The following is an 18,091-nucleotide window of genomic DNA, read 5'->3' as shown; positions in this document are numbered from 1 at the left end:
AGAATAAAGGAGGTATTGTTCTACTTGTTGCTCAAATGACATCCATAAAAATAAATGCCTGTTAGTTATATGAAACATGTGTTCCTCTAAATTGCAGGGGGCAATTACAAGACAAATTATCAAGGTATTTCAGTTGAGGAAGCTTTTTCTGTCCTATGGATGACTTTACACTTGTCTACTTCCTTTCGGTAAAATTCTGTAATAGGAAGTGTGCCCAGTCATGGCACTCTAACGCCCATGGGTTAATCAATGGCCCTATCTTGCTTATTCATCAGCTGAGTCAACAAATATTCTCTGGGTGCCTGTGGTGTGGCAGGAGAAATTAAAATTTTAATATAAGGCAGTACTGCCCTCGATAACAATGACAAGAACAACAGTAGTTAATTTATTGAAGACTTAACGATGCTTCAGATACTGTGCTAAACACTTAATATAGATTATCTCATGATGAAGTAGGTGCTATAATTATCCCCCGTTTTGCAGCTGAGAAAACTTAATAGCAAAAAAAATAAATAAGTAACTTGCCTAGGCTTGCTTAAGTTTGCACTGCTATTAAGTATGTGAGCAAGTAATTGAACCTGAGTTTGCTCTCATCCAGACTCCATGTTTTAAAATATTTTTCAGGTCTATGTTGCCTCTTCCAGGAGCTGTTTTGTTGGGACGATCCCACCAGTGAATAGGTGGTCATGTTGCAGTGAGAGGAGAGAGACACACAGGGTTCTCTGGGAACCCAGATAAGGACACGCTGCACAACTCATGGGGCATCATTCACACTGCGCTCTAAGGAGTGGCACCCCTGAAGGTGTATGATGTGGTGGTCCTGGGGTTCTCTAGGGGGTGATGCCTAAGGTGAGTCCTGCTGAGTGAGGGCTGTCCAAGCAAATGGAAAATGAGGAAGAAAGGACTATGGGTGTGAAGAATTGCAATAATTCAGAATAAGACTACAGAGTGAAGGAGAGTGGACCTTAGGTGTAGGCAGAATTGGACGGTGGTCACATCATTAATGCACGTGCATACCATTCCAGGATGTCTGCACATTTTCCCGAAAGTAGTGAAGGAACCATCAAAGTATTGGAGCCAAGAGGACCAGCATGATCAGTTCACCAGAACAGGAGTGTTAAGAATGGATTGCAAGGACTGAGACCAGGCAAGAGAGACGATAAGGGCCTAGTTTAAGTCAGCAAATGTAAGTATGGAGAGAAAGGACTTTTGGTGAGAGAGTAAGGAAGTAAAATCTATAGGAATTGGAGACTAAATGGATTTAGGGGCTCAGTGAGGAAGAGGTTAGGAATAATACCTAGATTTCCGGATTAAGTGAATAGACAATATGATGCGCTTTTCCCCAAGGCAAGGAACATGGGAAGAGATTTGTTCAGTTAAGTTTTGTTTTGTTTGAACTGGAGTGGTTAGTTTTGAACTTGTTCACCCTGAGCTAAACTGATTCCCCTGTGTCTCACTTTCTTCATCAGCAAGGTATATACTGTGGATTGGATTACGATTGTGAAATCAGGCTCTCATGCATCTCCCTAGTGCCTTTCCCAGTGAATTACTGTCTGAGTTAAATTACAAGGTTAATTTAATTCACGCAAACATGAGTTCCATCATTTCTTGCTCAGCAAACAGAACGTTCAGGGCCACATTACTATGCTACTCACATGCCTTCACCATCTTTCCCCTCCATTCTTTGGTCCCATCCTGGTTCCTCTGTAAGCTAATTGGGCACCTTGTTCAAGAGGTTACCCACCCCCATCTCAAACACACCTCCCCTAGCCATTCGCCCGCTCCCGCGGCTCACCTATCCCTGATTGTTTACTGCTCTGCTTTGCCAGCTTTAAGCTGCTGTGTTTTCCATTCCTGACATCTGGGTCTTGTTCCTGCTTCCCGGCAGCAAGACCTCTGCATTATTTATTCCATCGCCACAAGAAAATGAAGGCAAGGCTGGAGCTCAAAGGAGGCTAATTCTGGGGAATGTGATGGAAACCCAAAACAGCAATGCTTCCAATTAAACCAACCAAGTCTCACTAAAGCCCTGGAGATGCCAGCCTGTGCACAATATTTTGCAGGCAACATTCAGCCCAAGCTATTGAGTAGAGTAAACCTTTCTATGAGGGAAATGCTACTGGTGGCATGTTCAATTATCCAAGAACCCTGTTTGCAAGACCACATTCCCCAGTCCTTTTACTGACAGTCATGTTCTCTTCTTAGCAAGTGTTTCATCTGAGTTATCAGCAACATCAGTCATGGCTGAGGCTAACCACAGAGGGCGTGTGCAGCACTTATCCCCATAACTACCTGAAGGAAGATTTGATGCTGCTTTCCCTTTCCTAAAGTGAGAGACTTTCACTTAAATTGCGTCGCTGTGGGCCTAAGTTCCAACATGGCCTTAGAAAAGCAGCCTTTACTTACAAATCAGTTTTGTCCCCCTCCAATGTCTAATTTGGGGTGAAATTTTTTACATTTCACTCAGCAGAACTAACGGTCAGTAACCAACCGGTTATGAGATTTCTCACAGTGGGACCCTTTATTACATGTTATAAAATGCTGGAGGAGGCTTTCTGCCATTCCAGTGTTATGTATTATAATATAATGGCCTTCCTTCCAAAATATTTCAGTTACATTGAAAGAGCACATGTACATTAATGCAAAATCATGCAGTCTAGTCCGAGGCTTTGTTTTGTATGTAGCACCCTCCTGGGAAGTAATAATAATTTTAATCCCTGCTGTTTGTTTAAATGCTTGATACGTGCCAGTCACACTGCTAAGGTTTTACATACATGTTTAATCAGTATAAAATTCCTGAAAGGAGGCTATCATTCACATGTACATATGAGGCTCAACTTTTACTAAGGTTAAAGGAAGTTAAGTGATTTGCACATGGCCTCCCATTGAAAACCCATGTGTTTTATCTCAAACTTCTGATTGGTCTGGCTCCAAAGATTTTTCCAGAACAAACTATTATAAAACATTGGATTTATCAATGATAAAGTGCAGTATAACGAGGCTGTCAGTTAGCAAAATTAAGAGTGAATGACCAGGCTTACCCTGAGGTCTTGCCTAAGCTGATTTCTACTCGCTGCCTCTGGCCAGCTGTCCCTCTGTGAGCAGGGAGCTTAACACCCCAAGAGGGTACTTGTGCAGTGAGGCCTTGGCAGGCTCCCCAGCAGTTAAAACTGCTCTTTTTCTCCAGCTTTAGACATTGAAGGGAGTGAAGCAGCAGTGTGGCCGCCACCTTTGGACACAGTGCCTGCAACCTATCAGCCTGGGTGAGGCCTCTGCCATCTATCTCACTCAGTTGCAGGTACTAAAGCTCTCAAGGTAGAAGCATTAACCTACCCACTTTGTGTGACAATGTCAATTAGGGTAGATAGCTTATCGGGAAGCCTGTCTTCACCAGAAGGTGGGATCTAGACTAGTCTTTTTGACCCATGGCAGATTTCCAAATTGTCTGGATAAACCTAGGGAATGGGGTATGAACACTGACCCACCACCATGCCTGGCCAGTCAATAAAAGGAAGCTTGCCTCAGTTTCCTGATTTGCAATCCTATCTTGGAGGATTGTTAGTTGTCTTGGACCCTAGGTTGGACTGTGCTTTGGGCTTGGCAAACCCTACTTTCTGGGACTAGAACTTTGAGCTCTATGCCCAGTGCCATTGGCCATGATCATCCCTGCCTTGCTCTCTCACTAGAGTCTTCCTTGGACATAGGTATTTAGCAGATGAAGCACAGGTCTCCCCATGTCTTCATCTGAAGCCTGTTCTGACTTGCAGCGCACCCTCACAGAGAAGACCTTTATGGCATAACTAGCCCCTCTGGCCCTGTCTCTTGCCTTCCTCCCATTTCCACCAGCGCTGAGCAGAGGCACCTTCAACTAGGCTGAAGGGAGACACTGATCCAGGTAAACACCCTCCTACTTTCCGCTCTACCTCGCCTCCTAACCTCAGTCCATTTTGCAAAAAATGAAAAAGAGGGAATTTTCTCAGACTTCTTTGAAAAATCTAACTGGCCTTCCCTGTAGCATATGGAGAACCCCAGGTTTCAGGTCCCTGTGATACACAGAAGTTTCACTGGAGCTACTAGTCAGAGAGAAGGGAATATTCCCTTTGCTTTCCAACATAAGTTTATCCAAGAAACCTTAGCAATTCACTTAAATGTAGAGTATTTACATCTGTAAAAACACCTACAGGATTGACATAACACACTACTATATATAAAATATATAACTAATAAGAACCTACTATATAGCACAGGGAACTCTACTCAATACTCTGTAATGACCTATATGGGAAGAGAATCTAAAAAAGAGTGGAGGACTTCCCTGGCAGTGCAGTGATTAAGAATCCACCTGCCAATGCAGGGGACACATGTTCAAGCCCTGGTCCGGGAAGATCCCACATGCCGTGGAGCAACTAAGCACGTGTGCCACAACTGCTGAGCCTACGCTCTAGAGTCCGTGCACCACAACTACTGAGCCTGTGCTCTAGAGCCCGTGCGCCACAACTGCTGAGCCCATATGCCACAACTACTGAAGCCCGCGTGCCTAGAGTCCGTGCTCCACAACAAGAGAAGCCAACGCAATGAGAAGCCCATGCACCACAATTAAGAGTAGCCTCCGCTCGCTGCAACTAGAGAAAGCCCGCATGCAGCAACAAAGACCCAACGCAGACAAAAATAAATAAATAAATAAATTTATTTTAAAAAATTAAAAAATAAAATTAAAAAAAGAGTGGATATATGTATAACTGATTCACTTTGCTGTACAGCAGAAACTAACACAACATTGTAAATCAGCTAGACTCCAATAAAAATTAATTTAAAAAATAAAAATTACAAATTGTATGCATTCTCTTTTTATCATTTAAAAAAAACACCTACAAAACATGTTTTCTGGTTTGTTAAAGAAGCATTGTTCAATCTTTATTCTGATAGCATGGGAACAATTTTAAATAAAAAAAAATGGAATCAAATTATTATTATTATTATTATTATTATTATTATTATTATTATTATTATTATTATTATTATTATTATTTTTACCCAGGAACTCCATGGGTTTTTTTTTGGTTTGGGGATTTTTTTTTTTTTCCCTACTATATCCTCAAATACAAAAAGAGGAGAATTCTAGATTCAGTACCTTAGCCTGAGTCAATGAAAATAAGTAACAATAACACTTGTTCTTCTAACACTTCCGAGGAGCAAAGTGGATATAAAATAAATTATGTGTATAGAGTATCTTGAGGTCCTTGGAGACAAGATTTCAGGAAGGGACATGCCATTCCTTTTTCCCCCCTCTCCTTTCGTGCTTTTTTTAAAAAAAGAAGCTGATTAACTAAAAACATATGCCAGAGGGACAGAAAAGACCAGGAAAATCATTTAAGCAGCTAAAAGTTCTGTTCCATTGGGCCCCAGAGAAAGATAAAACCAAAATATGCCCTCCCTGCCCCCTGGCAGAAGGCGCCCTAGTTTTTATGAGTGGTAAACGGAAATCAATGAGCTGCTCAGAGAGCGCTGCAATCCCTTTACCAACACGCACACACAGAGCAAGAGACAGGGGATGGGAATCCATACCTCTCCTAATTCTGAAGCCCAGGCCCTTTGCAGCGGCACAGGGGCCAGGCGGCTACAACCCAGCAGCTCAGAAGAGACTGCTGATCTGGCTTCCTGGGAACTTGCTAGAGCCTGAGAGCTTTGGCCCACTCCCCCAAGCCATGCCCTACTGCCCCTGAGCCATGTGCCTCCTGGCCCTTATGGGGCGCTCCACAAAGAGGAACACTTCAACGCTTCCTACTCATTGATTGTCAAGCCTGTCTGCTCCTCTGGGCTTCTCCGCTTACGTACATTTTCTCTGGCCAGAGCTTACTGATTTCTAATAAATCTTCTCAGCCTTTCTCTGTGTTCTGGCAAAGATAATCTTCCTTGGATTGACTTGCATGCTTCCATGCTGGTCAATTTAATTTGGGACAGCCCCCTTTACCTCCTAGCTGCATTTCAAAGCTCTGTGACTTTGCTTTGATTTCTCTTTAATTCTAAGTAAATATAAATGTAAATGTGCACATGAACAGAACTTGAATGAGTTTTGAGTCAATGAGTTTTGGTGTAACTGACTCTTCATTCAAAATATAGAACATTTCCACTAACCTAGAAAGTTCCCTCCTGGCCCCTTTTATTTAATCCCCTTCTAGAGGCAACCACTGTTCTGGTTTACTTAAACTTTGCATAAATAGAAACATAGAATATGTGCTTCTTAGTGTCTAGCTTATTTCATTAAACATGTTCCTGAAATTGGTCCATGTTGCTGAGTATATCTGTAGTTTATTGTTATTGTCTTTAATTTTTTATTGCTGAATAGTATTCCAATGTATGAATATGCCAATATTTTGTAGGTTTCTGGGCTTTTGGCTCCAACATCTGGAGCAGATTTCCTGATCTTCTAACAAACAAGAGAGACAGAAAATGGAAGTTCAAGAAGGTGGGAAAGAGACCATACGATCAGTGTGACGTGAGAACTATGCCATCAGTTAATAAAAAGCTTCTTTTCTTTTGCTCTGTGAGGTGACCCTAAATTCACCAACTCTTCAATTTCACAAGGCAGAAGATCTAAGAGTCCATAATCAGGCCTGTAGACCTCTGAAGAATATTTCTCTATTTTACTACAGTAAAAAAAGACTACCTCTCTACTTTACTACTTTACTACTAGTACAAGAAAAACTTTTACTCATCTTTTAAGTCTAGCTCAAGTGGCATCTCCAGTCTCTAGCTTTTCCATAACCTTGAGGGAAAGTGGCTCAACCTCTCGTTTGTGTTCTTACAACTCCCATGAGCCTTGGTTTCAGTTTTTACCATCTTTTACTACATTGGTTCCTTTGCAGACCTGACTCTACTTTCTACCAAGGAAACTATGGACTCCTCAAAGAAAAGGTACCTTCTGGTATCTAGCACAGTGATTACACACATGGTATAAATGAGAAGACAAATGGATGACTGCCCAGATGGATGGGTGGATAGATGGACAGATGGATGGACGGACGGATGGATGGATGGATGTATGGATGGATGGAAGGATGGATGGATGGATGAATGGGTGGATGGATGAAACAATTTGTGAATAATGCCATATTGCTTATAAACTGAATGAATTATCTGGTCTTTAGCAACCCCCAGAAGTATCATGGCATTGCTTTCTCTCACTGTCTTGCATTCTCATTGGTTCTGGGAGTTTATATTATTCTACCTGCCAATAGGCAAATGTCTCAGTATCATCTAGAACAGGTGGAATCTCCTAGCCACCAGATACTGGCTTCCTGATGCTTTAAGAAATATTTTCATAAGAGTCAGAGTTTGGGTGGAGTCACAGTTAACCTACAACTAGCCCAAGAGGTAATCTTGACTCAGTGGAAATCTTCCCGGCACAGGACAGGCCTGAGTACTGAATGAGTGACAGTGCTTCTGCTGTCAGCAGGAGGCCAGTTAAATACAGTCGCATAGGTAGCTGAAAGGTGATGTTGAGCCTATAGGAGAGTTTTGTGACACTGTGAATTGCATCTAGGGCTCAGCTGTTTCTCACCCACCTCTCAGATGGTCCCAGCAGGAAACAAGTCTGTGGCTGTCATGTTTACAGTTAATTAATGTTTATTTATATTTTTAAACAAGGCTTTCACCTGTCACGCTTTAAAATAAATGTTCTGCTCTTCAATTAGAGATTGTCAGAACAGAGAGGAATCCTGTTTGTTATGGGCTGAATGTGTGTATGCTTAACCATGTATCAGGTTGGAACCTTTTTTTCTGTAAGTCTCTCTCTCTCCTCCCAGAGGCTAAGGGCTTCTATTCAGAGAGACATACTTTTCAAGATCTTTACTGTGATGTTGGTGCTCTGCTATGTAGGCCATGAACTTGCTTCTACAGGGTAGACAGCATAGATTACAGCATCTCCTTAGAAGGGAGGGGGTGAGAGCTAGCATGAAAATATTGCACATTTTGACCAGTGTAGAAAAAGCATTCTTAAGGGAAAAGGATGTGCTCTGTCCTCTTTGCAATAAAGTGTTGACTCAGCAAGTCTGAAGTGTTTAAACCCTGTACACTCCAAAGAAAGGTCTGGCCCTTGACTGACTCCTGGGAGAACACCTTGACATCTTTGGAATATTCTGCTAGATAAGAGTGTCTTTCTTTACTTGGGCCTCGGGCAATGTGAGAAGGTTGATGCTGACAATGTGATATATGGTGGGGTTCTTGTGCCGCAAAGTGTCAGCTTGACCTCTGAAGGGTCTGGAGACTGAGTAACTAACATCAGCCACGTGGGACACCTTGGCTACAAAATAACCCCTGATAAAAAATCCTGGACACCGAGACTCAGGGGAGCTTCCCTGGTTAGCAACACTCTACCTGTTATTACACATCACTGCTGGAGAATTAAGCACTGTCCATACAACTCCCCTGGGAGCAGACACCTGGATTTACACCTGTCTCTCCTTGACTCTGACCTCAGTGCTTTTTACCTTTGTTGATTATAATCTGTATCCTTTCACTGTAATAAACTGTAATTCTGAGCAGAAAAACTATTCTGGGTTCTGTGAGTCTTTCCAGGGAATCACTGAACCTGAAGGTAGTCTTGGGGACACGCCAACACATCCTCTCAACGAGTATGTGTTGAAGAAAGATGGGGTTCTGGGTGGAAAACCAGATCAGAACTGAATCTCAACTCTGCCGTACGCTTCCTGGTGATGCCAAGGAAATCACTTGACCTCTTAATCTTTTTGAGAGTTAAATAAGCTTCTATATTAGATATTCACCCATTGTTTCACTAGATATTCACTGAATGTGCCACTGTTTTGATGACATAGTACATGGTCAAAAATTGGCTAATGGTAGAGGTAATTGTTTGAGTTGGTTCATCCGTGAGCTTTTCCACATTAGTTTAAGTTCCTTAGGTTAGGTAAGCACTCTAAATTTGGACATATGCTCCTCTGCACTTTTGCAGACAGATATGTTCACAGTTTGTAGTCAGTAAATGATCAGTTTCATACAGTTACTTAGCTAGTATTGCCTCCTATCTTATCTTGAGCCTAAGCCTCTGGATCCGTATAGTCTGTTTTTCATCAATTGCTAAGTTACTATAGGCTTGGGAGAAAAGCCTACACATGAAAGTGCCTAGCACAGTGCCAGAATCATCGTTGGAATTTAAGAAGTACTAGTTGAATGTCAATCTGAACATCTAGCGGATTTTTTCCAAATAAATTTTGGAAAAAATACCATTTGGAAAAAATACCATTTCCTTTCTTGACCAATAACTGAAAAAAAATAAATAAAGACCCAGGAAATGGGATGAAATGCAATTTTTGGGCCAGTTTTCACCAATGACTATTGAACTACTGGTTTGCTCCTATTGTTGGTTAAATTGTTTCCCAAAAAGATATGCTGAAGCTCTAATTCCCAGTCCTTATGAATGTGACCTTATTTGGAAGAAGATTCTTTGCAGATGTAATCAAGTTAAGAGGAGACCATACTGAATTAGGGTGGGCCCTAGTCCAGTGTCTGCTATCCTGATAAGAAAAGGGAAACTTCTACACAGACACACAGAGGGCAAAGATGGCCATGTGAAGACAGAGGGAGAGACTGGAATTGTGCCCCACCCCCCCAAGCCAAGGGATGATAAGGATTGTTGGCAATCACCAGAAGCTAGGAAGAGGCAATGAAGGGTTATTTCCCATAGCCTTCAGAGAGATCAGGGCCTGCTGACACTTTAATCTCCAGACTTCTAGCCTCCAGAAATGTGAGAGAATATGTTTCTGTTGTTTTAAGCCACCCAGTTCCCTATGGCAGCCTTAGAAAGTGAATACCCCCCCCCCACACACACACAGACACACACATACCTTACAGCTTGTCACACACAGGTCTTTGGCTTGTGTCTGGTCTTCCTGCCTGGACAGAATGTATTCTGCCTCCTGGAAGGTGGAAGGAACCAAGCAAGAGTGTAGAAGCAGAAGGAAGTGAAGGAAGTAACTCACCATGGGACACCGGCCAATGCTGCCCAGGTAGTGGAGGAGTCCTTTGGCGTGGTAAATTGTGGGCTGGAGACGAGCACTAGGAGAGAGCCACTGTCTGTTCAAATCCTCTCCTCTCAGTGAACATCTGTGACTGCAGGAACAAACAACAAGCAAATAAATACACATATAGAAGAAAATAACTTGAGAAAATAAACCTCGACAAGATAGACAATTAAACTAATGAATCTAACTTCCTTCTATCTTCTTCTCAATTGACATCAATTGAAGTTGTCCAGAAAGATGAATATCTGGCCTCTCATCTCCCAATGTGTCGTGATTATTCACAGCCCCTAAAAGAACTTAGAAACCATATTTAACTTAATTTGGGGTTACCAGAGTTTGAAGGCAAAGTTTGGGAAATGCTCCCTACCATACAACACATCCACGGAGAACAAATTCAATAAATTTCTCTAGGCTCTGGGACCTTCAGTTCTACAAATAATTAAGTTGAGCTCAATCTATCATGCTGGACATATTACATATGATATTTCTAGCCGGCCCAATAACTCTGGATATTATTGCACCCCAGTGAAGAGACTGACACTTAGAAATGGTTAAATAAATGGCCCAAGGTCACATAACTTAGAGCTAGGCTGTTCATCCAAGTCTGTTTCCCTCTGAAAAAAAGCATAAGGCTCTTCCTCCTATCACATTGTTTCTGCCTGCCCTGTCCATATAGATGACACAGAAAGCTTGACATTTACTCAGAGAGCCAGACTATTATTTTCAGAGACATCATCATGGAATATTAGCTCTAGAAATGAGCTTAAAATCATACATCTCCTCATCTGGGAAAAAGGGATGCTCATGTTTGAAAGAATCAAGTCGCTTTACAAAGGTGACACAGCTGGTGAGTGAGAACAGTGACTGCAATTCAGAGGGACGGAAGCTGAGTTGCTGAGTAGCAGGTAAGGGCATCCTAAAAGCCAAGGACGACCAGAAATTACCAAGCACAGCCCATTCTCCAGGGAGGCAACCAGAAGTCCTGCTGAGACATTATTTATTCAGTAGGGCTAACGATCAAGGTACCACAGATTAGGAGGAAGCAGGGCAGTACCTCCATCACCTAGTCCTCCCAACCCCTTACCCTAATTCCTATCGCCACCTCTGGCCGCTCTTGTCTTTCTATACTTCAGCTTGATCAAACCGCACACAGTTCTCTGAGCAATTGTGCCTACTGGTCTCATTGCCAGGACTCTCCAAAGCTCTATCCCTTCCCACCTATTCAACATTCAGGGATCAGCCCTGCAGGGAAACTTTCCCTGATCCCCAGGCCATTACATTCTGCTCCTATCTTTTGCGATAGCATCCTGGGACAACCTTCATCAGAGTTCTTATAAAAACCTTTTTAGATTTTTTTGTTTTAATTTCTTTTTATTTCTCTTACATTTGCTGTTAGACTGTAAGCTTCCCGGAGGCAGAAACAGTTTCTTTGTTACCATCAAAACCCTAATAGAGTAACTGTGTCAGAGTTGGTATTCAGTAAATAATTTGGAGTGAAAAAAATGTACTAGATTTAAATGTAGAATCACATACATTTTCTGTTTAAAGAAAAAATGCTATTTTCAATAAACCTTGGAGGTGGAAGGAAAAAGGTTCAGCCTCCTCCTTTCACCACTTTTTCATCTCATGTTTCTGAAATTATCTTTAAATATTAGTTTCCTGCTGCTTGCTAGCCCCTCTTACAGCTCACTGGAACCTGAAGATCTTTAGATTAATCATTTATCCCGATTTCACCATTAACATATTTTGACTTGAGAAATGGGAGGTTTTTTGCATCTACCTCTCTGACTTTTTTGTTCTTTTCTTGCTTTCCACCCCCCACTTCCCCTTTTTAATAGCAATGACATCTAGAAATAGGGTTTCTGCCTGATGACCAAGGATGAAGGTAAAATACAAAGCAGATTTTTGGAAAGAAGCAAATAGCAATGGAAAGAAGCCAGTGTCCCAGACTTTCTCCTGAGCTTATTTGCTGAGTTTAAGTGAATTTCTTTTCTCAAATCAAGGTACTTGCAGGCACAAAATCCCAGAGCCTCAGGATTTTCTTTAACTGCTCTGTGATTCTCCTTGCCTTGACCTGGATTCTCATCAACACTGGGGATTTCTTTTTTCTTTGTAACATCAAAAGTAGTGAAATCAGTGAAGGCCCCTTAAAAGCATTTCTGTTTGTAGAAATGAAAATGCAAGCATTATATGTGTCCAGTAGCCAGCAATTCCATGCAACTCTCTCTACCTCTTCTTTCCGTATGTTCCACAGAGACCAAGTTCAAGAGCAATGTCCGCATGGAAAAGACTCAGAGGTTACCAAACAGCAGGTATACTGTTCTAGATTACAGTTCTTGAAAAAATAAGAAAGAAAAAGTTTTGTGTTGCAATCAGAATGAGCCTGAGTGTTGGTTAAGGAGATCAAGTCTCAACTCCCAGCTCTGTCACCAGATACGGGGTTGGGGCCCTCTTTGAGAGTCAATATTGTCATATGCAAAAGAATATAAGTATAACCTATCTCCCAGGACTATTTTGAGGGTTAAATTAAATGATCTCTATTTTAGTTATCTCCATGGAGAAATACCTACATAACTCTATCATCACCCTTGTCTATGTCCATGTCACGTCCACACCTATATACACATGCACATCTCCATCTGTAGCTGTATCTACATCCTCATCCACATCTACAATACTCAGGGATGCATAGCACCACTTGGACTACGTTCATTAGTTCCTTATCTCATCCTAATATTTTTCCTTACGAATAATAATCAGAGAGCTATATGCAGGTTGATTGGAGAGGAGGAGAATCTTGGCTAGGAACCCCAAACCAGAGGCTGTGGTTGGTTTTAAGTTCAAGTTGACTTGAGCACTTTTAATGGTGGAAGCAATGAGACTGCAGAGAAAAGAAGTTATCTAAGGAAAAAATGCAAGGATATTACAATATAAATTGCTGAATGGACTATTTAATATACCAAGCGGGCCATTAAACAGTACCAAGAGGAGGATGGCATCTAAGATTGACTAGGTACATGGAATTGGAGAGAAACTGGGCCAATGTGAGACTTAGGCAAGCTGTTAGCTGGGGATAAATTTTGTTTGTTTCACAGTGGTGGAGACAACGACGCATTCCTTTGGTATACGTAGGTTGTATGAACTTGGGAAACCCGTATGTGTGTATTTGTATTCAGTGCTCTGTGCGTGGCTATGATTTTGAGAGTATCTCTGTGTGTGCCTATGGCTTCAGCAGTTCCTAGATCTCGGCAATTGTAGATTATTACAATATGTACAACGCCTAACTTGAGTGCTTTTCCTTTTAAAGCAAATACATTTTCTTCCAATCTCCAAATCCATTTGGCATTTTGTGTTAATAATATCAGAGATTCATGCAGTCAGGGGAACTGCTGCCACTCTTCCTGGGGATTTGTTTTAAGCATTTGAAGAGGGAATGCACCCCATCTTATTATCCACTGTAGCATTTCTGAAATGACAGCTGCTCCCTCTGTGTGGAGAGAATTAGCAGATGGACAGCTATGACTGGTTGGCAATAAATTCAGTGCCTCTAATTTCTGAAAAGGGGTCATCCCTCAAATAGAGTTTGAAGTCCTGCTTTGCTTATAAGGAGAATAAAATGGTGAGCATTGCTATTTTTTTCCCCACTGAAAATTGCAAACTTACAGAGCAGGGGAAAAAAGCAGTGCCTTCTGGTTTTCACAGGGGGAAGTCATTTGATCCAAATAGTGCTCAATTCTTAAAAGAAAAGCTTTGGTTTAACTACAGTGTAGTTTAAGATAAAGCTTAGATGCACAAAGTATGCTAGGTCTAGGGTGACCATCCATCCAGCTTGTCCTGGAATGTTGCAGTTACAGCCTTGAAATTCCTGTATTTCCCAAGAAATCCCTCAATTCCTGGTGAACGGAGGGGTTTCAAAGGTAGGATCCCTGACCAGAATTGGGTTTGATTGTTTTAATTGACTTTGAATGTTTTAGTTGGGGTACACCCTCCCCCAACCTCAGGCATCTTTGCTCCCTATTTTTACCTCTGAGTGTTTTATGTATATATTATGAGCCTGCTTTTTTTAGGTATTTGCAGCCTGTGTCTAGGATGTCTCTCTAACCATTAAACCTGCAGTTTTTGGTAGGGCAAATCCCTTCCCTTAAAAAAAAAAAAAAAAGGCTTTTCATTTCCTGAAAATATGGTCATTTTATGACCAAAAATAAAAAAAAAATCTCAGCCAAAATTATAAAAAATGAATCAGAAGGGCCAGTCCTAAGAGGTCACTGAATAAAAGCCACCAACTTCATGGTAACCTAAGGCTAGCCTTAAAGGTCAGACAGTCTAAAGGGAAATGATGTCACTATAGACCAGTTTTTTAACACTAATTGTGGATTTTATGTATCTGCTAAGAACAGGGCTTATCCTGACCAGAGAATGGGAAATAAACCATATAACCAAAGGCCCTGACAAGCACACCCTGACCTACCAGGACCCCTGAAGCAAAGAAAGAACCACAAGTCAGAGGAAGAAAGAGGAAAAGTGAGTTGCTTCCTGAAAGAGCATCTATAAAGCTGCAGTCAGACAATAAAATGATTCAAAAATCTCCCATCCATCCGTGCCTGATAAAAGGAGAGATGGAGCCCATCAGACTGAATGAGTGATGCCAGGCTTGCTGATACAAGTGCCCGCGGCACGGCAAGCTCTGAAGTCTAAAGAGAGGTAGCGTGCTTGAGACTTAGCAAGTGCGTCACCATGCACTGCACATCCTAGTAACAGGAGGCGGCATGGATGCAGGAGGAGAATATTTATCAAGGTAAAGCGATGCATGGAAGAACAGGACAGAACAACATGGGCCACTATGGGTCAGACACTGCACCCAAAGCTTTCCAAATAAAGATCACTTGGATCAGGAAAGGGAGGAACGAGGGAGAAACAAAAGGCAGTTTCATCTTAAGGCCACAGTTGTTATACAATTCAAACGATCAGGGTTACCAGAGACATATTATTATGTTCAAAATATTTTTGTCATGCAAAATGCTCAGAGAGGCAATAATCTAGGGAGAAGGGGAATAGAAGAGATCAAACCCAGGGGTCCCTCAACACCTCCAAGAACCCAGCAATGTGACACCAGAGGACTGGTCACCCCAGAGCTCAGGTAGAGGAAAGCTGAGGTCTTTAAAAGATGGGCCTAGAGAACTGACCAGGGTTCAAATGTCAACTTTGTTAAATAAATTACCCAGAGCTGACACTTGAACCTAGATTAGTTCAAACCTAAACTAGTCATTTTCATGCACTTGTTCCTCAAAGTATGGTCACAAACCCACAGCATTAGCATCATTCAGGAGCTTGTTAGATACGTAGAAACCTGGGTCCCAGCCCAGAATCTTCATTTTAACAAGAGCTCGAGGGAATCTGCATGCACATTTAGTGACCCCTCCTACGCTGTTGATGGGAATGTAAATTGGTACAGATACTATGGAGAACAGTAGAGGTTTCTTAAGAAACTAAAAATAGCTACCTAATGAACCAGCAATCCCACTCCTGGGCATATATCTAGAGAAAACCATAATTAGAAAAGATACATGCACCCCTATGTTCATAGCAGCACTATTTACAATAGCCAAGACATGGAAACAACCTAAATGTCCATCAGTAGATGAATAGATAAAGAAGATGTGGTACATATGTACAATGGAATATAACTCAGCCATAAAAAAGAATGAAATAATGCCGTTTGCAGCAACATGGATGGACCTAGATATTACCATACTAAGTGAAGTAAGTCTGACAGAGAAAGACAAATATCATATATCACTTATATGTGGAATCTAAAAAATGATACAAATGAACTCATTTATGAAACAGAAACAGGTTCACGGACTTAGAAAACAAAGTTATGGTTACCAAAGGGGAAAGGTTGGGGAGAGGGATACATTAGGAGTTTGGGATTAACATACACACACTACTATATGTAAAATGGATAATCAACAAGGACCTACTGTATAGCACAGGGAACTCTACTCAAAGAATCTGAAAAAGAATAGATATATGTATATGTATAACTGAATCACTTTGTTGTACACCTGAAAGTAACTCAACATTGTAAATCACCTATACTCCAATATAAGTTTATTTTAAAAAGCCAATGGCAATAAACAAAAAGAAGCAGTGCCTTATACTATACTTTAAGGAAAGAAAGAAAATTAACACTTACATAGGAACATGTACTTTATAAAGGACTTTATTGCCACCACACTTCCAGGAACCTAGAACATATGCTATTTAGAATCACTAGCATCCGACCTAGAGCAGCACTAGCTCCAAATGTTTGAAGAGACATCCCCCCTACCTTCCCACCTCATTTTCCCCAGTATTGTATTAGTCTTTTGCATGTTTTAATTTGAAAACCAATATAGAGTTAAGATGAAAATGTGTTTTCTTCAAGTTATTTTGACAAGTCTGGTTTCATAGTATCATTCAAACATCCAATGGAACAATTCAAAAGATAACAAGGTGAGGACAAGCTGAAATCAGGTCAGACCAGATTAAGAGGTGGGCAAATATAGGTGAGCCCTACACTATCACTTGTATAAATCAGGAATATGTAATCAGTTAATTCACATTTCTACATAGCACTTGATCGCATATACAACTGACTCAATAAAAATAGGTATCACTCTCATTGAAACAGTTAATACTCTAAGGTTAAAGTTTCTAAAGCTATCCCTTGAGACTTTTGTCTGGGCCAACAATTCTGAGATGAGCCAGGGTGTCAGTAATCACTTGAGGTCACTTATTGCAACTGGCTGACATTTTGGACCACATAATATTATTTACCAGATATGAGTAAGAATAATTTATTTAATTTATGAAATTTTAAATACATTAATAATCTTCACAAAAAGTTGTCAGAATGGGAAATTATAAAGAGCATTTCCAAAAACCAAGAACTAATGATTATCTCCATAATGTTAAAAAATTAAAAAATAATCTTTTGAAAAAATTCAACACTCATTCCTGAGAAAGACAATCAGAAAATAAGAATTGGTGGATACTTTCTATGTCATATGTATGTGTTTAAAAAGTATGCATCAATTCTGCTTCTACATATATACATGAATATAATGACATATTTTTTATATATTTTTATTATGACCTAGAAAACCAATGATTAAGTCAATAAATAATTCAGTAAGGTAACAGGATATAATATTACAATACAGAAGAAAATGCTCATATAAGAGAGTGGTTGAATAATTTGGTGCATTTAAAAAATGGAGTATTGTGCAGCTATTAAAATGAAGAGGAAGGTATCTATGAACTAATATGGAATGGTGATTTTCATGGTATAAAGTTAAATGATAAAAAGTTATGTAAAATATAAAATGCATATTTAAAAATGAAGGAGACATAAGACAATACACATACATCTATTCGTTTGTGCAAAAAATACAAGATAAATCAGAAACTAATAAGATTGATTACTTACAGAAGGCAGATGGAAATAAGATATAAAGTATGGATGAATGGGAATGGGGTAGGAGGAATAAAGGGCAAGTGACACCTCTCTGATCATACCTTTCTGTATTGTTCCAACTTTTAGAATCATGTTAATGTTTCATATACTTATATGAATAAATAAATATAATGAGAAAACCATGAATAGAACTCCAAATGGATTAGTTACAAATAAACTTAAACTCTATGGCAAATAAATAACACTTATGGAAGTAGGAAGGAAATAACTCACTCAAGTAACTTTAGAAAAAAATATTGTTACTATATACTCTAAAGCTAAAGACAAAAGCAATAGTACACAAGTGTGTTTTTCACAGCAGTATTCAATTCTGAGCTACCAATTTTAAGACTGCTTTGGATGTATTCTAGAACTGAGTAAATAAGTAAGTTAATTATGAGTAATAACAACCAGGCTTCTCATAGTCACAAAAAGGAGTTATAAATAAAGAATTAACTCTGTGGTCTTGTACTGGAATCAGAAGTATCAGCATGAACTCATGGTTTCATATAGAGAGATAGGTAGATAAAGAAGCAGATACAAAAGTATGTGT

At 40.3% G+C, this 18,091-nt stretch overlaps 1 protein-coding gene and 1 long non-coding RNA gene across 2 annotated transcripts in view; one reads left to right on the top strand and one right to left on the bottom strand.

The window, feature by feature from the left end:
* Nucleotides 1-18,091, bottom strand: part of AGBL1 (AGBL carboxypeptidase 1) — an 803,597-nt gene that overhangs the window by 328,519 nt on the left and 456,987 nt on the right. The window contains 1 exon segment of the mRNA XM_082388897.1: nt 9,999-10,128. Within this exon segment, the coding sequence (XP_082245023.1) occupies nt 9,999-10,128 (130 nt within the window).
* Nucleotides 1-18,091, top strand: part of LOC309627202 — a 532,216-nt gene that overhangs the window by 381,106 nt on the left and 133,019 nt on the right. The window lies entirely within an intron of this gene.

This window comes from Balaenoptera borealis (genome assembly GCF_965194805.1).
Source record: "Balaenoptera borealis genome assembly, chromosome: 3".
Taxonomy (NCBI): Eukaryota; Metazoa; Chordata; class Mammalia; order Artiodactyla; family Balaenopteridae; genus Balaenoptera; species Balaenoptera borealis.
Note: the sequence above shows the minus strand (reverse complement) of the source record. Positions and strands in the feature narration are given on the sequence as shown.